This window comes from Pelophylax lessonae (genome assembly GCF_965119305.1).
Source record: "Pelophylax lessonae genome assembly, chromosome: 1".
Lineage (NCBI taxonomy): Eukaryota > Metazoa > Chordata > Amphibia > Anura > Ranidae > Pelophylax > Pelophylax lessonae.
Window position 1 is genome coordinate 799,785,102 of NC_138768.1, and position 27,017 is coordinate 799,812,118.

At 43.2% G+C, this 27,017-nt stretch overlaps 1 protein-coding gene across 2 annotated transcripts in view; it reads right to left on the minus strand.

Annotated features, from left to right (window-relative positions):
- Nucleotides 1–1,725: 1,725 nt before the first annotated feature.
- ACOX3 (acyl-CoA oxidase 3, pristanoyl) overlaps nucleotides 1,726–27,017 on the minus strand; it is a 225,092-nt gene continuing 199,800 nt past the window's right edge. For both annotated transcript variants that reach the window (XM_082243725.1, XM_082243726.1), the window contains exons 14-18: nucleotides 21,570–21,685; nucleotides 20,912–21,086; nucleotides 11,782–11,849; nucleotides 3,912–3,998; nucleotides 1,726–1,851 (exon numbers count right to left, since the gene is read on the minus strand). In XM_082243725.1, the coding sequence (XP_082099851.1) occupies nucleotides 1,732–1,851; nucleotides 3,912–3,998; nucleotides 11,782–11,849; nucleotides 20,912–21,086; nucleotides 21,570–21,685 (566 nt within the window). In that variant the 3' untranslated portion in view covers nucleotides 1,726–1,731. The remainder of the gene's footprint in view (nucleotides 1,852–3,911; nucleotides 3,999–11,781; nucleotides 11,850–20,911; nucleotides 21,087–21,569; nucleotides 21,686–27,017) is intronic.

Sequence of the window (27,017 nt, forward strand, 5' to 3'; positions counted from 1 at the left end):
ACGTGTGGCCGGTGATGAACGATGGATAAAACAAAGGTAAAATAGGTTCCAGTTTATTGTAATAAAGGATGTAACATCTTGCATCATAAACACATGAAAATGCCATAAGAGGAAATGTAGTTACAGTAAAAAATACTGATGAGAATGGATTGCAAACTTGTATACATGGTATGTTACATCATTGACAGGAGTATATACATAGTGATACATTACATCTTTGTCTCTAATACTATATTGCATCTTGGTCTCGACGCGTTTCACAAGCTAATACTCGCTTTTTCAAGAGGAGATGCATGAAGAGCATGTCTGGGAAAAAACAAAGCAACGTTGGAATACAAACCAATATATGAAATATAATCAGGGAATCTGAAGAAGGGACCCAGTACTTACAAATCAATTATACTTGAAACAAATGATGGGCTTCTAATAGGTGGTACTGGGATAGGTCAGCTCCCAGGTCAGACCTATCCCACTACCACCTATTAGAAGCCCATCATTTGTTTCCAGTATAATTGATCTGTAAGTACTGGGTCCCTTCTTCGGATTCCCTGATTATATTTCTTATATTGGTTTGTATTGCAACATTGTTATGTTTTTTCCCAGACATGCTCTTCATGCATCTCCTCTTGAAAAAGTGAGTATTAGCTTGTGAAACGCGTCGAGACCAAGATGCAATATAGTATTAGAGACAAAGATGTAATATATCACTATGTATATACTCCTGTCAATGATGTAACACACCATGTATACAAGTTTGCAATCCATTCTCATCAGTATTTTTTACTGTAACTACATTTCCTCTTATGGCATTTTCATGTGTTTATGATGCATGATGTTACATCCTTTATTACAATAAACTGGAATCTATTTTACCTTTATTTTATCCATTGTTCATCACCAGCCACACGTGCTCACCTCATTTAAAGTCCCAGGGCCACATTTGCCTTTCTTTATATGTATATTGGGATGGAGGTGTGTCACAGATGACACTAGACCATTCTCCTTATTGCTATTAAATATTAGGTAGGGGTGGGATAGGCTGCCCTGAAGTGTTGAGTTTTCAGGGATTACCTAAAGTAAGTAGGAGATAGCGATACATTGGGGTAGGCAGTTCTAGAAGATGGGAGAGGCTTGAGAGAAGTTCTGGAGGCAAGAGTAGGATGAAGTAAAAAGGGAGCTAGAGAAAAAGGAGTTCTTGTGAGGAGCAAAGAGGACGGTTTCTGTGATATTTTGAGGCCAGCTTAGTGATGCACTGGGGGCAGAGTCCTGGATGGATTTGTATGTGGTTTTCTATTCCCTAGGCATATAGAAGCCAGTGGAGGGATTGGCAGAGAGGGTGGAGGAAACGGAGTAGCTGGTAAAGTGGATGAGTCTGGAAACGGCATTTGTTATGGGGGATAGGCTTTGTAGACATAGGTCAATGAGGAGCGAGTTACGATAGTTGAGACAGAATAAAGGAGTTAAAACTTTACAGTGCACAGAGGGCATATTCAATAAACAAAGCTTAAAGAGCAGAATGCAGAACAACCAATCAGAATACATCTTGCACTGATCTGATTTCAGTTAGGTGTATTTTGATTGGTTGGTGTGAAATAATCCATCTTGCTCTTGACTTCTCGTCCTGTTTATTAAAGCCCATAGTTTGTGCATGATGGACTATTTTAGAAATGATCATTTTGACATGTTGTACCCTTATGGATGCAGCATTCGTTGGCATATACACACATCAGCTCACAGCTGAGATCTCAGTCTGCCAATCACAGGTTTATCAGCGCAGAAATCTGTCCACCAAGATGGCCGCTCCAGCACTTTTTCTCCTTGCAGAACTGCGGACCAGAGGTTCTTGTACAGCTGAAAAACATCACCAGAGTTAGACTGTAAACAGATGTCATATGAGTGAAGCTACAGCTCAAGTGATACCTTTTACTGGCTGTCCAGCAGTTTATGGAGAGATTGCTCAATATGCACAGATGAAGTACAGGTTTATTTGAAAAAAAGATGATTCAAGGTGTCAAGATGCTCATATAATTAGGTAACGTGATATAAATAGCTATAAATAGGTACACTTTGAATTGTCAATAGTATATTATCCTGGAAAATAACCGTTGTGCTCATTATCACTCAGGAATTAACTCCCACAAAGTCCGACTGTTTACAACAATGCTAAAAATAGTTGGTCTAATTGTAAATAATACAAACACAAAGTGCATAAAAGCCAAAAGGGCCGGTTTACACTGGGACATGTGCGTTCAAACGTTTACATTCCTTAGCAGTCTGGCTTTGACAGCCCATTTATTTGAAGGGGCTGAAAAACAACTGGAATGAAGAAAAAGCACTACTTTATCAGATTGCACTGCACCAAATCGCATGGTACTTGGCTGCTGCTGTTATACGAAGTCCCGCCTCCTGGACCGGCTCCTATGATAGACAGCAGACTGGTCCAATGCCGGGACATGTGCTGTCTATCATAGTAGCCCATCTAGAAAGTGGTACTTCGCATAACAGTGGCAGCAGAGTAAACGGGAAATGCCCGCTCTGTTTAAACTGGCTGCTCTAATCTTCTGAGGCTGAAGATGGGCACTGATCAGGCTGCATTGGTGAGGCTGCAGATGGGCACTGATCAGGCTGCATTGGTGAGGCTGCAGATGGGCACTGATCAGGCTGCATTGGTGAGGCTGCAGATGGGCACTGATCAGGCTGCATTGGTGAGGCTGCAGATGGGCACTGATCAGGCTGCATTGGTGAGGCTACAGAGTGGCACTGATCAGGTTACATTGGTGAGGCTGCAGATGGGCACTGATCAGGCTGCAATGGTGAGGCTACAGAGTGGCATTGATCAGGCTGCGTTGATGGGCAATGGTGAAGTGGCAGATGGACACTGATCATGCTACATTGATGGGCAATGGTGAGACTGCAGATGGGCACTGATCAGGCTGCAATGGCGAGGCTGCAGATGGGCACTGATTAGGCTGCAATAGTAAGGCTGCAGAGGGGCACTGATCAGGCTGCAATGGTGAGGCTGCAGATGAGCACTGATCAGGCTGCAATGGTGTGGCTGCACATGAGCACTGATCAGGCTGCAATGGCGAGGCTGCAGATGGGCACTGATTAGGCTGCAATAGTAAGGCTGCAGAGGGGCACTGATTAGGCTGCAATGGCGAGGCTGCAGATGAGCACTGATCAGGCTGCAATGGCGAGGCTGCAGATGGGCACTGATTAGGCTGCAATAGTAAGGCTGCAGAGGGGCACTGATTAGGCTGCAATGGTGAGGCTGCAGAGGGGCGCTGATCAGGCTGCAATGGTGTGGCTGCACATGAGCACTGATCAGGTTGCAATGGTGAGGCTGCAGATGCGCACTGATCGGGCTGCAATGGTGAGGCTGCAGATAAGCACTGATCAGGCTTCAATGGTGAGGCTGAGGAGGGGCACTAATCAGGCTGCATTGAGAGGCATTGGTGAGGCTGCATTGATGGGCACTGACACTTTTTTTGCTTCAAAGTTCTTTTTTTTTTAATTGCATTTTTTTCCTGAAACTTCCCTCTTAAAAGTAAGGTGCGTGTTATATGCCGTTACATATGGTAATTAGGAAGCTCTCCTTCTTGGGCTATGTTTGTGACTTTGGCCATGCTCAGGATCTTATTAGGACATGATCCTACTGAAATACACAACATGTAGTAAAACAGCCAAACACAGTGGAATTGCTGTTCACTGTGTTTAGTGGACCCTACAAGCAGTAGGTGGGGTTGTCTGGGTCCATACTGAGCAAAGCCTGATGCAGGCAAGATTCTGACACCCTCCTTAAAAACGGTCTATCCCAACCTTGTGAATATGGCCCATAATGACAACTATTTTTTTTTCACCTTTTTAGAAAAGCAGCACATATTCTACCAAACGCTGTATAATAAATATACCTCTCCATCCGCTCTGGCAATCGGTGCGTTTAAAATGAAGTCTGGAGGTGCGATGGCATCCACTAGAGACACTGCATCATCTTTCAACTGTGTGAGAAGGACAAAAAAGTTGACAAGGAGTTTTACTTTCCGTAGTAACAAAGGCAAAACATAGCAGGAGTAAACGGTTGCTACAAATGGAACATAAATTGTAATGTGAGCGCTCACACTTGCAGAGCTCTATTAGGGGGAATCACAGAATTCTCTTTTATTGTCTCAATGCCAATCATCTGACTTTTAAACACAGATTTTCCATATCCCTTGTTATGGGAGAGAACTATCCTCACCATTTGTTAGCTTTAAAACCTTAGGTAGCAGTATAATTATACTAGAGGACTGTCTGATTAGTGTGTGTGCATGGTATTTCATGCTGTTGTTTATTGCCACATCTGTATCTCTATCATTCAGTAAATGGTTCAAATTAGGAATGCAAGCTGCCAACTGCACACTGAGATCGATGGTAATTCAGAGTGAATCTGGCAATTTAAAATAATTTGTCTTTGGATATACCAGTATGTAATATCCTGGACTCTTGTCAGCAGTGTAGTGTTTATGTATATAGAATCAATTCAGAATAAAATGTTAACCTGCAGCAAACTGGAGGAATAAACTATACAAACAGTGCACCCGGAAAGTATTAACCACTTAAGCCCCGGAGGATTTTCCTGCTCATAGACCAGGGCTTATTTTGCGATTCGGCACTGCGTGAGTTTAACGGACAATTGCGCGGTCCTGCGACTCAATGAAAATTGACGTCCTTTTTTTCCCACAAACAGAGCTTTCTTTTGGTGGTATTTGATCACCTGTGCAATTTTTATGTTTTGCGCTATAAACAAAAAAAGAGCATCAATTTTGAAAAAATAACAATATTTTTCAAATTTTTTATATGAAATTTCCCCCCAAAAAAATGTAAAAATCAAATTTTTTTAACATTTTAGGCCAATTTGTTTTCTGCTACATATTTTTGGTAAAAAAATTGCAATAAGCGTATTTTGATTGGTTTGCGCAAAACTTATTGCGTTTACTAACTAAGGGAAAGATTTATGTCATTTTTATTGTTTTCTTTTTTAACTAGTAATGGCGGCGATCTGCAATTTTTTTTGCGGGACTGCGACATTGCGGTGGACAGATCGGACCCCTGACTAACATTTTTGACACTTTCGGGGGTACCAGTGACATTACTACAGTAATCAGTGCTATACATATGCACTGTTACTGTAAAAATGACACTGGCAGGGAAGGGGTTAACTTTATTAGTGATCAAGGGGTTAAGTGTGTCCCTAGGGGCATGATTCTAACTGTAAAGGGGCGTGGCTTGTGATGTAATCACAGAGACATACGATCCTACATAGCAGGATCGTATGATCTCTGCAGTTACTCCAGGGAGAATGACAGGCGGCTTTGTTTACATCAGCAGCCTGCCTTTTTCCCTCTCCGGCGGGAGATCGCGAGTGGCCAGCGGACATCGGAGCCGCCGGTCACATGTGTGGAGATGGCCGTGAATGAGCGGGCCGGCTGCGCGCGCTCGCCCCCTGCAGGCTCCTGGGCGAGCGACGTAGTACTACGTCGTTTTGCCCAGAAGGGGCTGACTGCCGCAGTAAATATACTGTGGGTGGTCGGCAAGTGGTTAATAGTGCTTCACTTTTTCCACATTTTGTTATGTTTCAGCCTTATTCCAAAATGTAATTATTTTCCTCAAAATTCTACAAACAATACCCCATAATGACAAAGTTAAAGAACTTTGTTTGAAATTTTTGCAAATATATTAAAAATAAAATTCACATGTACGTAAGTATTTACAGCCTTTGCTCAGTACTTTGTTGAATTACCTTTAGCACCAATTACAGCCTCAAGTTTTTTTGAGTATGATGCTTTAGGCTTGCACCCCTATTTTGGGCATTTTCTCCCATTCTTCTTTGCAGGACCTCTCAAGCTTCATCAGTTTGGATGGGGAGTGTTGGTGCACAGCCATTTTCAGATCTCTCCAGAAATGTTCAATCGAGTTCAAGTCTGGGCACTGGCAGAGCCACTCAAGGATATTCACAGAGTTGTCCTGTAGCCACTCCTTTGTTATCTTGGCTGTGTGCTTAGGGTTGTTGTCCTGTTGGAAGATGAACCTTCGCCCTAGTCTAATGGCCAGAGCGCTCTGGAGCAGGCTTTCATCAAAGATGTCTCTATACATTTCTGCATTCATCTTTCCATCGATCCTGACTAGTCTCCCAGTTCCTGCCACTGAAAAACATCTGCACAGCATGATGCTGCCACCTCCATGCTTCACTGTAGGGATGGTATTGACCAGGTGATGAGCGGTGCCTGGTTTCCTCCAGACATGACGCTTGACATTCAGGCCAAAGAGTTTCATCTTTCTTTCATCAGACCAGAGAATTTTTTTTTTCTCATGGTCTGAGAGTCCTTCAGGTGCCTTCTGGCAAACTCCAGGTGGGCTGTCATGTGCCTTTTACTGATGATTGGCCTCCATCTGGACACTCTACCATACAGGCCGGATTGGTGAGTGCTGCAGAGATTGTTGTTCTGAGAGGTTCTCCTCTCTCCAAAGAGAAACGCTGGAGCTCTGTCAGAGTGACCATCAGGTTCTTAGTTACCTCCCTGACTAAGAACCTTCTCCCCTGATCGCTTAGTTTGGCCGGCTGGCCCGCTCTAGGGAGAGTGCTGGTGGTTACAAACTTCTTCCATTTATGGATGATGGAGGCCACTGTGCTCATTGGGACCTTTAATGCTGCAGAAATGTTTCTGTACCCTTCCCCAGATCTGTGCCTTGATACAATCCTGTCTCAGATGTCTACAGACAATTCCTTGGATTTCATGGCTTGGTTTGTGTTCTGACATGCACTGTTAATTGTGGGACCTTATATAGACAGATGAGTGCCTTTCTAAATCACGTCCAATTAACTGAATTTACTGCAGGTGGATTCAATCAAGTTGTCGAAACATTTAAAGGATGGTCAGAGGGAACAGAAAGCACCTGAGCTCAACTTTGAGTGTCATACTTATACTGTGAATACTTATGTTCATGTGATTTTTTTCAATTTTTATTTTTACTAAATTTGCAAAGATTTCAAACAAACTTCTTTCACGTTGTCATTTTGTGGAATCTTGAGGAAAATAATTAATTCAATCCATTTTGGAATTAGGCTGTAACATAACAAAATGTGGAAAAAGTGAAGTGCTTTGAATATTTTCCATATGCACTGTATAAGTGTTAAAGTTGAACTGTAGATGAAAGGACTTGCATGATGATGTTTTAATAGCACTAACATTTCAGTTTTTTTTTTTTTCTAATCGCCCTGCAACATGGATTTATTACCTGTTAGGCTTTATTCACATGGGTGCAAAGACCTGTACCTCGATGCAGAGAGCTGTGTTCATGTGCCTGGGGAATGACAGGTGTTACGGGAAGCTGCATGCAGTCAAAATCAATACCAGGCTGACAGACAAAGCCTCTGTAGGGATGTTCCCGCACATGCCAGTGTTTATATCGGTACAGGGACACACAACTCTGGATGTGGAGATGTGCACTCTGGTGTTTGTGGGAAGATCCATACAGCTGCTGCACCTTTCAGGCTGACATTGATTTTGGCAGTCTGGCTGTACAGAATTTCTGTCATTCCCTGGGTGCATAACATCACAGAACAGGGCAGTGCCACCTTAAGAGCATTAAAGGGCCCCGGGCAATGCAGTGCACTGGGGCCCTGCCTACACAATCACCCACCCACAATCACCCACGAGAATAAAAATGCAAATTATCGATAAGGCGATATTTATTGTTACAGCAGCGCAAGCCTAGTGACAGCTTCCAAGTTCAGTGGCTGGGTCCGGTGAACAAACACATGGATGGGAGTCAGACTCGACTGTCCTGTGTGTGCCTGTTCCCGGGGAGGCGGACAGGCAGTCCTGCAGTTGTGGGCTCCCCTCCTCGGCCCAAGTGGTCTGACAACAGCGCAAGGGCCAACAGGCGCTTGCCACCTGCTAAGTTTGGCGGCGGGATGCACACGGGAATCTGGACTATTGCTTGGCTGGGGCTGGGTCGCCCATTCAGTAAGATGGCATTGGCACAGGGGTATGGGTCCAGTCTACACTGCTAGGCTGTTCCCTGTAGCCTCTTCTCCCCTGCACTGCCCTGTGCAAAGGGTCGTCAAATGTCTCTGACATTATTATAACCGATGCAGAGCCCATAGCCCTGCATTTGACGTGAGGATGCTGAGCGACTGTCCACTGCTGGAGCTCAGGGGATTGACGTTTGTGGATGATCAGGTTAAATAAAAGTGCTTTTTGCTTCCCCCAAACTAAATGAACAGTCAACCCTTGCAGTGTGGGTGCAGCCCCACTGCAAGGGAGGACTTTTTTCGTTTTCCAGAGTTCAGTTTTAATACTAGTGACAGGCTGCATCATGAGAACATATTTTATTTTGCCATTGCGACACTAGAACATCTGGCTTTTATCAGCAGATAGAACTGTACTCTTTGTGCAGCACTAGACTTAAGTATAACTAAAGGCAAAACTTTTTTTTAAGTTTTGGACTGAGTGGAGAGGGATAAGAACACCTATTCGGTTTTTATTACTGTCTGTGTCCCCGTTAGGGAGATTCACCCTCTCTATTTGTCCTGGTTACCATTATCATTAAAAGTGAAAGTATAAGAAAATCCCAAATTTTGGGTTGTCCCCAAAACAGTAATAGAGGAAAAATATTTCAATGAGGACACTAGTTCTGGTGATGAGGGGGTCCCCAAGAAATCCCCTTTATTTGCAGGTATTTCCTATCACTTCCTGTTTGGCTAAAGGACAGGAAGTGAAGGGAAATCTCCACAATGGGGCAACGATGGCTAACATTACCCTTACAGGGGTTATAACCATCCCTCACTCTATTCAAAATGAAACAAAAAGGTTTTGCATATAGTTCTACTCTAAAGGGCCATACACACTATAAGATTTTCTGAAGACTTTTTCCTTCAGATTTACCCTTTCTATGTAGTGCAAGGGCCTGCCAGATTGCACACAAATTGAAAGTGTTTAGGTTTGACCTCATATTATATGGTTTTGGTAAATCTAAAGGAAAAAGTCTTCAGAAAATCTTATAGTGTGTATGGCCCATAAGTTAGCTATATATGGCTCAAATTTTGGAAGATTCCTGCTAAATTGGGTGAAATTCAAGGCATATGTGGCCCTGCACGATCCACGCGGCTCAGCGAAATTTGATTTATAAATCAACTAGGCCAGGTAGAAAATGATCAGCCGAACAGTGACTGCATTTTATAAGATGATTAGTAAGGATGGGGGAATAACGCTTCTTCCGGTGACTGGAAATCTTGTAAAGCTGGCCATGGACGTGCAATGCAGAACTTACATTTACTCTTTTATGAGATCTTAGACCTGTGAACAAGCCTCTCAAGGGTTGTTTGTTGAAACCTTACTTTTATTTATGAAATATGCAAAAAAAAAAACAAAAATGGCTAATAACAGTATTTTCCAGCATAAGGCCCCTTTCACACAATCTGGTCCGTTGGCGGACTCCGTTTATCTCAGCGGGGGATCAATCTGCTGATCCCCCGCTGAGCAGGCGGATGGCAGCTCTGTCTCTGCGCTGTGTGCGGAGACACAGATGTCAGGTTCCCATTCTTCTCTATGGGGGATTCGGATAGGAATGGACCGTCTGTCCGTTCTCATCCGATTTTCCATCCGTACAGATTTGACAGATCGGATGTCAGCGGACATGTCTCCGCTGACATCCCATGCCCCATAGAAATGCACGGGGCATCCGTTCAGATCCGCCTGAAAAACGGACAAGCGGATCTAAACTGTCCGCCTGTGTGAAAGGGGCCTAATGGAAAGTATGTGCAACTTTCCCCTTCTTGTTCTTGGTGGTTACTTTTTAGAAGCAAGTGAACCTGTCATCTACATTACACCGATGATCAAATAGCTTTTCTAATAAGTGGGTTGTAAAAGTATATTTCATATTTAGCATGATCTATACAGCTTTAGACTTAGGCCTGAGATCGTGCTCTCCTATACCACCCGCTGTCCCTCAATCCAGTGCAGATGTTTCTTTACTTTAGGTGCAGTATAATACATTTCTTTTGGGTGCAAACATTTAAAGTTTGCTGTTGATGTCAGCTGTTCAGTAAAAGCTGGAAAGAGAAACAAACCCAGAAGAGAGCATCAGGGACCAGAATTTAGAACCAGGTAGACAATGTTGGCCCCTTTAAAATTTTAGGAAATGATAAAGAAAATAGTGACTCCATTGCAGGACAACAATCAATACAGAAGACTCCGTGGAGGACACAGATTAACCTATCCTGAAGTTACTGACTAGGTATTAGTAATTTTTAACCACTTGCCGTCTGCTCACTAGAGCTCTACTGCGGCAAAGTGGTTCGTTATTGTCTGGCGACGTAGACCTGCGCCGCCAGACACTACCCTTTCTCGGCGGCGTGTGACGTATTCAGTCACAGCGGGAGTCGGGCCAGGGGAGAAGCGGCGGCGATCGCCGCTGCTCTTCCCCGATCGTCGGGGAATCGAGTGTGGAGATCCGCCTGCTTGTGTAAACACAAGCGGGCGGATCTCCTAAGTGACAGGCAGGGTCAGATTGCAGGGTTCAGCATAGCTGAACCTGCTATCTGTCACTCAGTCACCTCCCCCCACACACGTTAGTAAGCACCAGGCATACATTAACCCCTCCCTCTCCAATAAAATTAACCCCTTCCCTGCCAGTGTCATTTTTACAGTAACAGTGCATATATATAGCACTGATTACTGCAGTAATGTCACTGGTACCCCCAAAAGTGTAAAAAATGTCAGTCAAGGGTCCGATCTGTCCGCAATGTCGCAGTCCCGCAAAAAAAAAAATTGCAGATCGCCGCCATTACTCGTTAAAAAAAAAAAGACCAAAAATGACAGAAATCTTTCCCTTAGGTAGTAAACGCAATAACTTTTGCGCAAACCAATCAAAATACGCTTATTGTGATTTTTTTTTACCAAACATAGGTAGCAGAAAACAAATTGGCCAAAAATGTAAAAAAATTTTGATTTTTAAATTTTTTTGGGGGGGGGGGGGGGGATTTCATATATAAAAATGTGAAAAATATTGTTATTTTTTTCAAAATTTTTGCTCTTTTTTTGTTTATAGCGCAAAAAGTAAAAATCGCACAGGTGATCAAATACCACAAAAAGAAAGCTCTGTTTGTGGGAAAAAAAGGACGTAAATTTAGTTTGGGTACGGCGTCGCACAACCGCGCAATTGTCAGTTAAACTCGCACAGTGCCGAATCGCAAAAAGTGGCCTGGACGTAAGACAGCAAAATCCTCCGGTGGTAAAGTGGTTAATGTCCAATATGACTGACCATACTCATTCAAGTAGTAAACAAGGAAAATCTTGTAGAGGGGACAATTCCATGGGGATGGTAGCTGTTATGAGGAACATAGCTGGCAAGTAGAAATTATGGATGAGATAATTCTTCACAATAAATTGGTTGCAAGATACGATATATCAGTGATGACGAACCTTGGCACCCCAGATGTTTTGGAACTACATTTCCCATGATCATGCACTCTGCAGTGTACTGTAGTTCCAAAACATCTGGGGTGCCAAGGTTCACCATCGCTGCGGTATAGGATAATATATATATTATATTATAGTGTATAGTATAGTAGCTCAGTGCGGTATAGTGTAGTAGCTCATACCAACCAATCATCTTTTTTTGTTCTGGTTCAAAACAAAATTTGGCTACTATACGTTACTGCGTTTTGTTGGTCGTTGCTGCTCTTTGCACAGTTTTACTGAATTACTCTACTCCCTAATAATATTATTTAATTTGTACCTCTGCACACAGCTCCAGGACAGCATCTTGTATGATTTTCCCTGGCAGTTCACCAACACAGTATCCACCTGTAAGAAAGACATGATTTAACCATTATGAAAAGCCAAGCTAATATTATAACATGTATAATGTACAGCCCCTTAAAGAATAACTAAAGGCAAAACATTTTTTTTAAGTTTTGGATAGAGTACAGAGGGATTAGAACCCCTGTCAGGTTTTTATTGCTGTCTGTGCCCCTGTTAAGGAGATCCCCCCTCTTTTTTTGTCCTGTTTACCGTTATCATTGAAAGTGCAAGTGAAAGAAAATCCCATATTTTGGGCCGTTCCGAGAAAGGTAATAGAGGGGAAATCTTCCAATGGGGACACTAGTTCTGATGACCTGGAGGGCCCCAAGGAATTCCCTAATTTGCAGGGATTTCCTCTCACTTCCTGTTTGGCTATGGGACCTGAGGTAAAAGGAAATCTCAGCAATGGGCACATATAGTGAAACAAAATCTGAAAGGGGTTATAACCCTTACTCTATTCAAAATGAAAAGAAAACATTTTTGTCGATTGTTCTATTTTAGCCTAACTCCAGGTTTACTTTTTCTTTAAACACTATATTACCAAAAGTATTGGGACGCCTGCCTTTACATGCACATGAAATTTAATGGCATCCCAGTCTTAGTTCGTAGGGTTCAATAGTGAGTTGGCCCACCCTTTGCAGCTACAACAGCTTCAACTCTTCTGGAAAGGCTGTTCACAGGGTTTAGGAGTATGCCTATGGGAATGTTTGATCATTCTTCCAGAAGCACATTTGTGGGGTCAGGCACTGATGTTGAATGAGAAGGCCTGACTCCCAGTCTCTGCTCCTATTCATGCCAAAGGTGTTTCTATCGGGTTGAGGTCAGGACTCTGTGAAGGCCAGTCAACTTCCTCCACCCCAAACTTGCTCATCCATGTCTTTATGGACCTTGCTTCGTGCACTGGTGCACAGTCATATGGGAACAGGAAGGGGCTAACCCTAAACTGTTCCCACAAAGTTGGGAGCATGAAATTGTCCAACATGTCTTTATATGCTGATGCCTTAGGAGTTCCCATCACTGGAACTAAAGGGCCAAGCCCAACCCCAGAAAAACAATCCCACACCATAATACCCCCTATTTGGACCAGTGCACAAAGCAAGGTTCATAAAGACATGGATGAACGAGTTTGAGGAACTTGACTTGAGTCCTGACCTCAACCTGATTGAACACCTTTGAGATAAATTAGAGCGGAGACTGCGAGCCAGGCCTTCTCGTCCAACATAGGTGGCTGACCTCACAAACGCACATCTGGAAGATTGGTCAAACATTCCCATAGACACACTCCTAAACCTTGTGGACAGCCTTCCCAGAAGAGTAGAAGCTGTTATAGCTGCTAACGGTGGGCTAACTTAATATTGAACCCTACGGACTAAAACAGGGATGCCATTAAAGTTCCTGTGTGTGTAAAAGCAGGAATCCCAATGTTTTTGGTAATATAATTCAGTTTTGTCTGGGCCAAGCTGGCCCAAACAATTTTCTTTACGAATAGATCCACCTGGTGTCAGCAATATATAAACGGTTTCTCAGCTACATACAGTAAAAAGCACTGTTTCAGTAGCAGTACAGTCGAGTCGGGCTGATTGCTGCTCAGCCATTCACAGCAAGCCTTGTTTTTTTTATATTTTTATCAATTAATTCAAGGCTTCCTGAAGTGGAGAAGTGAATGGCTGACGTCACCATCTCCTCCTCAGTCAATCAGAGCAAGCATTTTATTTATTTATTTATTGATAAGCTACAAAGCTTCCTGTGAAGCACTTCAGCAGCAGACCAGAAGTCACCGTAACTCTGGTGGAACACAGCACTGCATACTGTAGGTGGCTAATGCTACATACAGTTTATACAGCACTGACAGTGGGAACCACTATTAGTAAAGGAAATAGTTTGTTTAGGCAGGCTTGGTCAAAACATATTATTTCAAGTAAAAGTAAACCTAGAGTTAGGCTTTAAAGGACACCTTTCATGAGCAAAATATTTGGTCTTCCTGTCAGGGAATCCCTGTCAGATGTCTGTCGCATGGACATTCCCATGCGCATGGTATTTTGCATAGAATAGTGACCAGGCGTGCGCATTACGAAAAGACCAATATGTTTTTTTCAGGGCCGATACCAATATTTTGGTCACAACGATATATTTTGTACATTTAAAGTTTTGAAAAATAAAGACAATTTTTGACACAAATCTGGTACTGAACATGTTAATTTTTGTTTAATGTTTAATGGCTGGCTTGCTGGCACCCTGTGGTGGGTGGGTGGCTGGCTGGCACCCTGTGGTGGGTGGCTAGCTGGCACCCTGTTGTGGGTGGCTGGCTTGCTGGCGTCCTGTGGTGGGTGGCTGGCTGGCACCCTGTGGTGGATGGGTGGCTGGCTGTCTGGCACTCTGTGGTGGGTGGCTGGCTTGCTGGCACTCTGTGGTGGATGGCTGGCTGGCACCCTGTGGTTGGTGGCTGGCTGTCTTGCACCCTGTAGTGGGTGGCTGGTTTGCTGGCATCCTGTGGTGGGTGGCTGGCTGTCTGGCACCCTGTGGTGGGTGGCTGGCTGTCTTGCACCCTGTGGTGGGTGGCTGGCTTGCTGGCGTCCTGTGGTGGGTGGCTGGCTGGCACCCTGTGGTGGATGGGTGGCTGGCTGTCTGGCACTCTGTGGTGGGTGGCTGGCTTGCTGGCACTCTGTGGTGGATGGCTGGCTGGCACCCTGTGGTGGGTGGCTGGCTGTCTTGCACCCTGTAGTGGGTGGCTGGATTGCTGGCATCCTGTGGTGGGTGGCTGGCTGTCTGGCACCCTGTGGTGGGTGGCTGACTGTCTGGCACACTGTGGTGGTAGGTGGCTGTCTGTCTGGCACCCTGTAGTGGTGGGTGGCTGGCTGGCACCCTGTGGTGGGTGACTGGCTGGCTGGCACCCTGTGGGTGGCTGGCTGGTACAGGGCCTGTGAGCGGCTGGCTGGTACAGTACCTGTGGCTGGTGGTACAGGGCATGTGGGTGGCTGGCTGGTACAGGGCCTGTGGGTGGCTGGCTGTCTGGCACCCTGTGGTGGGTGGCTGGCTGTCTGGCACCCTGTGGTCGGTGGCTGGCTGCCTGGCACCCTGTGGTGTGTGGATGGCTGGCACAGGGGCAGTGGGTGGGTGGCTGGCTGGTACAGTGCCTGTGGCTGGCTGGTAAAGGGCCTGTGGGTGGCTGGTACAGGGCCTGTGGGTGGCTGGCTGGCTCATACAGTGCTTGTGGCTGGCTGGCCGGTACAGGGCCTGTGGGTGTGGGTGGCTGACTGGCACCAGGCTGCTGTGGGTGGGTGTATGGCTGTGATACACTCCCACAAGACTAGTCCCGACTCCAGACAAGGCTGTCCAAAGCGAGGGAGGTGGCCTAAGAAGGCAGAAAAATATTGCTAATATCGGCCAGTTTCGGGGCCAATACTGATATATTGGGAAAGGTTGATATCGGCCCTCCGATAATCGGCTTTGGCGAAAATCGGTCGATCTCTAGTGCGCATAAGTGCACACGCATGCACACATCCACAGTTACTGGTGGTGCCAGCCGACCTTTTCAAAGAATACTCATGCTCATGCTTAGTGCTGACTGATCTACAGCTGTTCCTGTGTCCAGCTTGCATCCTGTGTTTATTCCCAGTTGCTGACTTGGCTTATTACTGACCTGATCCTGCTTTCTCTTCTGCCCACCTACTCTTGATCTCGGTTCTGTTTTTGACTACGTTATTTCCTATGCTTCTATACCTTGTTGCCCGCTTGCTGCTGACCCTGGCTACCCCTGTGACCACGTTTCTGTTTGCGATTTGGCTCTATGTTGCTTCTGATGCCTACCCTGGCTGTCATCTACATCATTTGTAATCATTACAGCATGTTCCTCTCGTAAGCTTGCTGGAAGCCCAGAAAAGCCACATGTCCAGAACCTGCGGTGTATACTGACCTCGACTGACCCATCCTGCACAGCCTCTGTTGGTGGTGCAGTGTCCTGGAAGACCATCCAGGCCTGCATCTCCTACTGCAAGTTCTACTAATAACAACTGCTGGCACTTGTGTTCCTCCTGTCACTCAGCACCATCTGCTCCACCTTCAGTGGGGCCCAGTGCCATCTTAAGAGCATTAAAGGGCCCCGGGCAATGCAGTGCACTGGGGCCCCACCTACACAATCACCCACGACAATAAAAATGCAAATTATTGATAAGGTGATTAGGCTTGTGACGGTATCAGATTTTCATGCTGCGATTAATTGATTAAGGTTTTGCCACGGTATACGGTATTATCACGGTATTCTATTATTAAATTAAAATTATTAAATTTCTACCTCACTTGAATTTCATTGCTGAATTTAGGGGCTTTGGTTCACTTATGCACATTATTATATAGTCAGTCAGTACAGACTCTGTGAACCAGGCCTAAAATAGGTCATCAAGCAGTGTCTGGCCTAACTGGTGATAACTGGTCCTGGCGCTCGGCTCCGATCCGATGGCCTGGTCATTAAGAGGGCAAATCCTTGTGGTCAAGAAGTGGTTAAACCTGAAGGAGGTGTTGTTTATAAATTACTTTACTATTGCTTTAGGCCTGGTTCACATGTATGCGGGTTGGTGGTTCACATGTATGCGGGTTGGCGGCCCACATTTGCACAGGCATAGCAGCCCATTGATTTGAGCGGGCTGCTATGCCCTCATTTTCCGCAGAAAAAAGGTGCATGCAGCATTTTTTTAAAATTCAGTGGCCTTGAAATCCATCCTGCTTTTGCACCATGCGACTAACCTGCAGTTCCTGCTCTGGCAAGCTTTCTGCATTTTTTGTATGCGTGGGCACGGCATTTAAAAACAGTTTGCATGTGCAGCAACGGCAGGTAAATTGCATGGTGCAAAAGAAGGATGGATTTCATGGCCACTGCATTTTTTTAAATTCTGCATGCACCTTTTTTCAGCTGAAAACGCAGGCATAGCAGCTCAAGCCCATTCACATCAATGGGCTGCTATGCCTGTGCAAATGTGGGCCCCCAACCCGCATACATGTGAACCACCAACCCGCATACATGTGAACCAGGCCTAAAGCAATAGTAAAGTCATTAATAGATAAAAACACCGGTCCTCCTGCAGGTTTAACCACTTCCAGATCGCAAGGATTTGCCCCTTTAAAGACCAGGCCATCGGATCAGAGCGCCAGGACCAGTCATCACCAGGTAGGCCAGACACTGCTTGATGGCTATATAATAATGTAATGTGGGCTGCTATGCGTGTGTGTGTGTATATATATATATATATTAGAGCTGCACGATTCTGGCCAAAATGAGAATCACGATTTTTTAGCTTGGAATAAAGATCACGATTCTCTCACGATTCTCTGTGTAACAAAAAAAAAATTGGGATAACTTACTGTTACGTTTTTTTTTTTTTTATTCATTAAAGTCTATTAATTGTGTTTGAAAGACTGCTGCGCAAATACAGTGTGACATAAAATATTACAACAATCGCCATTTTTTTCTGTAGGGTCTCTGCTAAAAAAATATATAAAATGTTTGGGGGTTCTAAGTACTTTTCTAGCAAAAAAAAAACTGATTTTAACTTGCAAGCAACAAGTGTCAGAAAAAGATCCAGTCTTTAAGAGGTTAAACTTCCTTTCTCCCTGGCAGAGGGAAGGAAAAGATAAAAATGTAAACATTTTTGTTTATAGTTAGGTGTTAGCTGTGTGAGTGAATGAGTCATCCAGCTCACTGAAATGTATCAATTCACAAGTCAGACCCAGGAGCAGAGAAACTTGGTATTTTAAAAATGCCACAATAACAATACCGTGCCTATGCAATACCGCGATATATCGAATTACCGAAAACCGGCATATGTCTAAAGGTGATATTTATTGGTACAGCAGTGCCAGGCTAATGACAGATTCCAAGTTCGGTGGCTGGGTCCGATGAACACACACACGGACACAGACTCGACTGCCCTGTGTGCGCCTGTTCCCATGGAGGCAGACAGGCATTCCTCCAGTTGGGGGCTCCCCCTCCACGATCCAAGTGGCCTGACAGCAGCGCAGGGCCGACAGGCGCATGCCACCTGCTAAGTTCCGCGGCAGGATGCACATGGGAATCGGGACTAATGCTTGGCTGGGTCGCTGGGCAGGTGGGCCCCCCTCCAGGGCAAGTGGGGACCCTGGGCAACTGCCCAGCATGCCCATTCGGTAAGATGGCCCTGGTGGGGCTTGAGCTGATACAAGAAAGGCCAACCTCATCATTTCAGTCTCTTATCAGGTATGTGACACTGCTATTATTAACTTCTTCAGAAAATGGCAGTTCCTTTCCTGTCATGGTGAACACATGGCTTCACCAACCATGTGAGCAACTCCCCTGCAAGAACTTCAGTAAGTTTAGAGCAAAGTCAGGACATCTTATATCTGCACAGTTGCTCCACATCACTGACTCAAAGTCCTAAATCCATAGTTTCAGCACAGCAGCAAGGCAAAAAGCAAATAGCTGGAGCTAACCTTAGCAAAGGAAGCCTATATAATCCTCTCATGACAAATTTCCTTTGATGATTGGTTGCTGTGGGACAGTGCACACCACTAATCTTTACCCCTAATTTAGTTTGTAAAAAGAAGAATATAATTACATTTATGAACACTTTACTAATCTGCTCTGACAAATGTTTAAATATTTCAGAATATCTTAAATAAACCAAAGTTCACAGCTTAAGTCATTTGACTTGTAACAAAAACTTCAGTCTCCAGCTCAGAAAATGTAAGTATAAGATTTGTCCTTTCCTGCTAGGGACGATGTAATTGTTTTACACGGCGCTTTTACAGCACATTAACAATATTGCTGTAACACAATCTGCCTGAATACTTCCACATAGACAGCACTGATTCCTGTGAACAAACAGCATATAAAACCTCATATTATTGAGTTTACGTAACTTCTTCACCCTCTCATATAACATAAGTCCATAAAAGTACACTAACAATTGGTTTTAGGGAAAGTCATTGGTTTATTTAAAAAAAAAAAAAGTTCACTTAAAAGAAAAGTTTGTGTTTCTGTCCCACGGTGCCTCTGCACTGAGAACCGAGTGATCGAACACCAGTGATCACTCGGTTCTGACAGCTCCCCAAGCAGAGAGCTGCTGAATGTCAGCTCTGCCCCCTCCTCGCTCACTGGAGCGCTGGGCTGTGGAGGGGTGGAGCGGGCCGGCTCAGGCTCTCAGCGGCTCGCTGAGAGGCTGAGCCGGGTATCAGTCCAGGCACCTGGCGGATCCCAACTTCCATTGTAGTATATAACCAATTCATATAAGAATTGGGAACCCTGGATTCATGCACTTGATAATGCCATGGCACTTGGCAGGCTAATGTTGGTAATGCTTTATCCCCCCCTCCATCAGAGATTTGTTCATTCATTATGTGCCATAAGTTTAACATATACAGTACCTTGAAGAATTCATACCCTGCAAAATTTTCCACATTTTGTTATGTTACAACCAAAAATGTAAATGTATTTTATTGGAATTTTATGTGATAAAACCAACACAAAGTGGAACATAATTGTGAAGTGGAAGGAAATTTTTTTTATAGTTTTTAAAAATAAATTTGTGAAAAGTGTGGCGTGAATTTGTATTCAGACCCCTTTATTCTGATAACACTAACTAACATCTAGTAGAACCAATTGCCTTCAAAAGTCACCTAAATAGTAAATAGAGTCCACCTGTGTGTAATTTAATCTCAGTATAAATACAGCTGTTCTGTGAAGCCCTCAGGTGTTTTTTTTAGAAAACCTTAGTAAACAAACAGCATCATTAAGGCCAAGAAACACACCAGACAGGTCAGGAATAAAGTTGTGTGAAGTTTAAAGTAAGGTTAGGTTATAAAAAAATATCCCAAGCTTTGAACATCTCACTGAGCGCTGTTCAATCCATCATCCGAAAACGGAAAGAGTATGGCACAACTGCAAACCTTCCAAGACATGGCCATCTACCTAAACTGACAGGCCAGGCAAAGAGAGCTTTATTCAGAGAAGCAGCCAAGAGGCCCATGGTAACTCAGGAGGAGCTGCAGAGATCCACAGCTCAGGTGGGAGAATCTGTCCACAGGACAACTATTAGTTGTGCACTCCACAAATCTGGTCTTTATGGAAGAGTGGCAAGAAGAAAGCCATTGTTGAAAAAAACCATAAGAAGTCCCATTTGCCGTTTGCGGGAAGCCATGTGGGAAGACAGCAAACATGTGGGAGAAGGTGCTCTGACCAGATGAGACCAAAACTCAACTGTTTGGCCTAAAAGCAAAACGCTATGTGTGGTGGAAAACTAACATTGCAGTTGATGGGGAAATGGATGGAACCAAAACACAGGGCAATCTTAGAAGAAAACCCTTTAGAGTCTGCAAAAGACTTGAGACAGGGGCAGAGGTTTACCTTCCAGCGGGACAACGACCCTAAACATACAGCTAGAGCTATAATGTAATGTTTTAGATCAAAATATATTCATGTATTAGAATGGCCCAGTCAAAGTCCAGACCTAAATCCAATTCAGAATCTGTGGCAAGACTTGAAAAATTGCTGTTCACAGATGCTCTCCATTCAATCTGACAGAGCTTTAGCTATTTTGCAAAGAAGAATGGGAAGAGTGTCACTCACTAGATGTGCAAAGTTGGTAGAGACATGGCAGATGGTTCTACAAAGTATTGACTCAGGGGGTTGAATACAAATGCACGCCACACTTTTCACAGATTTATTTGTAAAAAATGTTGAAAACCATTTATCGTTTTCCTTCCACTTCACAATTATGTGCCACTTTGTGTTGGTCTATCACATAAAACGTTAGGGTGGCCTGGCTCTCATAAGTGGCTAGGTTGCGAAGAGATAGTAGGGGGTACAATTTTTTTTTCCAATGCTTGGATATAGCTTTTCTGGCATAAAAATAAAGTAGGTCAAAACAGGTGCACTTTCCATTAGTCGGAGCAAGGTCTGTTACTGACCCCAGTAGGCAGAATGTACATTTTTCATTCTTACCTTGATAGAGTACCCTAATCATTTCACTCTTACCCTGATAGAGACCCCAACATTCCACACTTACTCCAATTGAGTACCCCTACCATTTAACTCTTACCCTGATAGAGGACTGCCATGTGTTTGCTTAGGGACCACAGGCCATACAGAGTGCACAGCTTCCTCAGGACAGGCTGCAGGGAGATGGGAGTGCTGGAGTCATGGGTGTAATCATAGTATCTCTGTAGTACTGTGTGTTCAATAAATGCCAGGGCCAATGATCGACAGTAATAGACCTACAAAAAAACAAAAACAAAACAACACTAGCTTAAATGGTCTTGACGTAATTAGTGAGAACATTCAAAGTCACAAGTCATGTAAAAAGTTGAGTACAACTATTTGCATAGGACAACTAAAAAGACAAATAAATATCAAACTTTATGTAATCTTTGAGATGTACTAAAAAAAGGGGAAATTAAACATGCAAGGCTAATATAGTTTGATACGGAAGTGCAGTTAATGTAACTTCAACAGACACAAGACTGGGAAAGGATCATAGATAGGTAAATATGTGGTGTCATAAGCATACACGTTGCATTAGAGAACGATTCCAAGGGACCAATTCAAGAATTACGAGGGAGAACATGAGAGGGTAGTATCCGTAAAGTCATGACAGTACAAAGTTTCAATAGCAGAGGGTAGTCAATAGTGTCAAATACTGAAAAAAAAATTAGGAAACCGGGACCAGGAGGGATAAGAATATTCATACTTTCTACTACCTGACTATTGTTTCTTGCATCAAAATCATTGGTGGCTTTTTGCTTCTCTTGCTGGAGTTTATGATAACTCTCCCGAAGAAGGTAGCACACCAGCCACCGGTAAGCTGCCAAAGGAACTAGAAAATAAAAACACAAATCATTACAATCCGCAAATAAGATCTTTGTTTAATTCTACAGAGAAGCTTTGTAAAATTACATAAATGTGATGTATTGCATCTGACAAATGCATTGTAGGAACCAGAAATCCATGATGGGAACTAAATGGTTTTCTGACTTAAAATGCATGTGAAAATACAAATAAAAAATCTGTGTAAATCTTTAGGAAAAAAATTGAATTGTTTGATAATGCTACACAAAACCTTTAGGGCATGCTCACATGCTGATCGCACTGCCACTGGTGTACATTGGGAGCAAATGGTTTTGATGCGCCAATTTGTTTTTTTTTTTTCAAATCGTTTTAAATGTGCAGCTTTTATTCAAATTATGCCTTCTGATCTTGTCATCCTTGTTCAGGCATTATCCTATGGGGTGACAACTGCTCCTGCTTTGTCATCCTAGCCCATGTACTCGTGGTGGAGAATACAAGTGGCTATGTCAACAAACATTGTGCAGACACATGTTGATATTATTGGGAAGCCATTTCAGAACAGAGCACCACACTGGAGCAAGTGCATGTAGCTGACACTGGAGCAAGTGCATGTAGACAAGAAGTGCCTATAAGAGCCTGCTGGAGATCAGCAGCATGGAAATTGAAAACAGTATAATATGAAAAAAAAAAAAAAAACGGTTTATGATACACAGTGATTTAGCAAAGGAAATATTGTCCAAGCAAAGGTTCAGCTACACATTAAAGACTAATTCAGCCTAAACAGAACATTCTGCTGAGTGGGCACTTCTCGGGTGAGTTTCAACTAAGGATTCTTTGTCTTTTACAAACTAAGATGGCAAGGTCACCCCCTATATAGTTGTGTCTCTGTTCTGGATAAAATCCCAAAGGTGTCGATCTCTGTCAGCTGGTGTGTCGCTCACCATGATGTACAGGAATTATATTGAGTGTTTCCTCTATCTTTGGCAGCCCCTATTTTCTTTAAGGTATGCGGGTCTACAGGTTGCTGCCACATCTTATTACATCATGCTATAGTTTCTGTCCAAACGGCACCTGGACTGAATGCAGAGAACAGGAAAGGAAACTTGCAGTCTAGGCTTGTAAGGCAAGGGTGAAAGGGCTGAAACTGGCTGCGTAATCCAGAGAATGGTTCTAAGGTCAGGGCAGGCAAGGGGCAATCGTAAGCCAGTAAACAGTTCTGATGTCTGGGTAGGTAGTAGGCAAATGTAATGCAGTAAACAAGCCAGTAAACAGTTCTGATGTCTGGGCAGGTAGTAGGCAAATGTAATGCAGTAAACAATTCTGAGGTCTGGGCAGGTTGCCGCAAACATAATCTAGTAAACAGTCAAAGGTCAAGGCAGGTAGTGGGCAAGTGTGATTCGGTAAACCATCTGAGGTCAAAGCTGGCAACAAACCAAAGAGTAATCTAAGTTCAAAGCAGAGGTCAGCAACAAGGAAATCCAAGACAGGTTGACAGGCAGGGACAGCCAAGGTACAACTGGTAGGGAGCCAGGAAACAAAACGCTATTGGGCTTGTGATTTTTAAATAGAATGCTGCAGCACTCCAGTCAGTCTAGAGGGGCAGACACTAGGACGCTGTGGAGGAGGTGAAGTGCCATACAAATGCCAGCCAGAAAGAAGACTGCTTCCGACTCCGGTCAATAGAAATAGGGTTGGCAGAGGCCAGGCCCAGGCTGCAGGCTACAGAATAGGGGTGTGAGCCTGACTCACGCTCCTGACAGCTGCACATTCTGATTACGTGTTGATTCTGTTAAAGAAAGGATCTATTGCAGAATGTCATTATCCTTTTGGTTTTATGACAACCACACTAGGGCCACAATTGGGAATTCTTGTACTTTACCCCCCAAAAAAGAGAAATAAGAAGCAAGCAGCCAGACTAAATGTCCTTAGCCTGAATCCGAATATTGCAGCAAAAGCTGTTATGTTGGTATTTTGGTGCATAATCTGGTGCAGCTCTGCACAGAAACCAATCAACTTCCAGTTTTTTTTGTCAAAGCTTATGGGGCCTTTCACACTATCCGTCCCTCGGACGAATTCCGTTTTTCTCAGCGGGGGATCAAGCCGCCGACCCCCCGCTGAGCAGGAGGATGACAGCTGTGTCTCCACGCTGTTTGCGAAGACACAGCTGTCAGTTCCCCATGCATCTCTATGGGGGAAATTGGAGTGGAACGGACCGTCGGTCCGTTCTCATCCGATCCCATCCAATCCGCTGGACGGATGGAAAATAGGGTTTCCATCCGTCCAGATTTGACGGATCGGATGTCAGCAGACATGTCTCTGCTGACATCCGGTCCCCCATAGAGATGCATGAGGGGACCGTTCAGATCCACCTGTCCGTTTTTTTGGTCCGCCTGTGTGAAAGGGGCCTAACTGAACAAGCTGAAGTTAAGAAGCTGATTGGCTACCATGCACATCCGTCCAGATTTGACGGATTTAATAAAACTGCACTCTCCAGTTTTATTAAATCAACCCTACAGTCTTATCATTGTTTGTTAATGTTTTTTTTTTTTTTATACAAACTATAGACCCCTTACATTCTGTAATAAAGTCAAGCACATACAACTTACATTGTAGGCAGAGACCATGTTATTTTTGCTTAGAATGTAAGTGACATAACGGAGCTCAGAGCAATGTTTTTATTCATGGCATAAAAGGGCGCCTGCTTTTTACTTAAAATAGCAGTGTTATTTGGTAATGCTGGTGTGTGCCCTTTTGATTATTTAGAAAAGTGATTTTTTATGATAGGCTCCATTAATGTTTGCCTTGTGTAGACACAAAGAGTGAGTCACATGCAATGTTTATGTCTTAACTCCTTTAACTTCAGTCCTGAACTTTGGTTTTCTATTAAGTATAATCGGTTTTCAGGATTAAATCTGTAGCTTGGAAAAACTTGTTAACATCTGTGATTCCTTAAATAAATGTTAGAGAAAATGATAGTCGCAGTGTATGCGGATCTCCTATATGTGTAGCACTTCAAGAAACACTTAACTGTTCATATTATAGAGGTATTTAATCATCATTAAGTGAAAAATGAAAAAGTCTGGAAAAAATCATTCTGGTCTAGTGAGGTACTATTTGTGAAATAGCATATTCTATTAATAAGTAGAACTGTAAATAGTAATCTGATCATTTATCCAGTGCAAACATTTTCTATAGCAGTTCAACGAAACAGTGGAAGGTTCACATCAATCCCTGTAGAATTTTCAGTATTATGCCTTTAATGAAAAAGCAACACTAGGTCTCATGGACTTTGGCGGCCCATGCTATCTGGCAGGTTTGCCTGGATCACGAGACTTACTGAACAGAATATTAAATCTTTTGGCAGGTAAGACACATATTTATTTATTGCTTGATGCATAAATCTATTCATACCAGGTTTTTTTTTGGGTCCTGGAGAGTGGAAAATAGGTGACAAGTTGATTCACTGATTCGATTATAACGGTTTCCTCTTTATTGGGTATTTCACATTTTGTGAACAAGAATGGGAATAACTGTGACTCTTTTACAACCTTTAGAGCAAAACATTATATCCCATCCGCATAATACACTAATCAAACGAATCACCTTTATACAATGGATATAGGTGTATAACTGAGAAAACTTTTAAAGTGTCATTAAACCCAGTCTAAGAAAAACTCTCATTACATGCTATATTATGATGTGTGTATACTCACAAAGCTCACTCGCATTTATTTTGTGTAGAGTGAATTATATCTGATTGATCCTACCTTCAGCTGTCCCTCCCATTATTTCTGTGTTCCCACTGCAGGCTGAGATTGTGTAGAGCAGTGTTTGTCATCTACTGAGCATGCTCCAATTTCAGTTCTCTTTTAAGCTCTTTATTTCCTCCTTTTATTTATCTGTGCAGCCCATGTGACAATAGAAAATAATTCATATTTCCATCGCATACGTTCCTGGAGAAAGCTCTAGGGTATTGGATGCTGTAGCAACCACCAGCTGGAGACAGGATCATAAAGTAACAATGAAGATATTTGTCAGCACACCACGGATCTTTAAGTTGAGTCCAAACGTTTTTTATTGAAGCATGATCACATCACAAAAAAGAGTCACGCAGTCCTCTTCGTCAGGCATGTGACCCCCTAATGAAGGGGGTCACATGCCTGACAAAGGGGTCCTATGTCTTTTTTGTGATGTGATCATGCTTCAATAAAAACAGTTTGGACTCAACTTGAAGATCCATGGTGTGCTGGAAAATATTTCATCATGTGACAATAGCAATAGATTCACACATGTGGATGTATGTAAATTACACTCCCCTCCCTCCATCCTCCTGTTGCTAAACACTATGGGGAGAGGAATATAGTATTCTGATTGATTACATTCACTAAGAAACTCACAAAAAAGCTTTGTTTTAATATAAGTCAGTATTAAATATACCAAATATAATTGAATACACCTGTAAAGTAAAAAAACAAAAACGAAGAGCTTTGGATGCAGATCTCATCTGAATAAAATGAAAGCTAGTGTCGTTCACCTTTGACTCACATCTTATTAGTGCACAAACAATACACATATGATGTTCAAATTTATAGGGAGCTATAAAACAGTTATTTGATATTTAGAATTTAATCCGAATTGTTCTTCTGAAACATTTTTTTTAAGTCAAGTTACTAAGACAGCACCAATCAGGACGGTGCAGACACTCATACTGCAGAGATCATATATCAGCAGAGTAATATAAGCCCCTCCCAAATATCTTTCTCTGCAGATGCCAAAGAACAATTAAAGGATTATGGGGCTTATTTACTCTAGAGAGGGCAAAATTAGTCACAAATCTGCAGAGAAACCAATCAGCTTCCAGGATTGTTTGCTAAAGTTTAATTAAACAAGCTGAGGTTAGAAGCCGATTGGTTTCTCTGCAGAATTTTGACTAATTTTGCCCTCTCTAGCGTTAGTAAATAAACCCTCATGTGACCACACAACAGCGTTGCAGGAATAGGGTACTTAAGAGGATTTAAAAAACAAAATTCAGTGCCAAGATATATATGATATATGTGAATGAACTATGGCAATTAACACTTATCGGTATAGTATCATTTTAGACTTCAGTGGCAAAGTTTTGTGGTAGAATGGGCTGAGCTAAAAAGTTTATTGATTGGCAATGCTGCACATTCACAGGGGCGGGCTTCTCCAGCAAGTATGTTTGGCAAATTTCTGTCCTTCTACAGCTCCATTGGTGGTTTGCAACAATAGACATTGAAGACTTTGACCGACCTGCAAAAAACCATAGCCTCTAGCCAAATGAGTATGAACTAGAACACTGACTGTGAGCCAAGCCTACTCACCCAAAATAAGGGTTA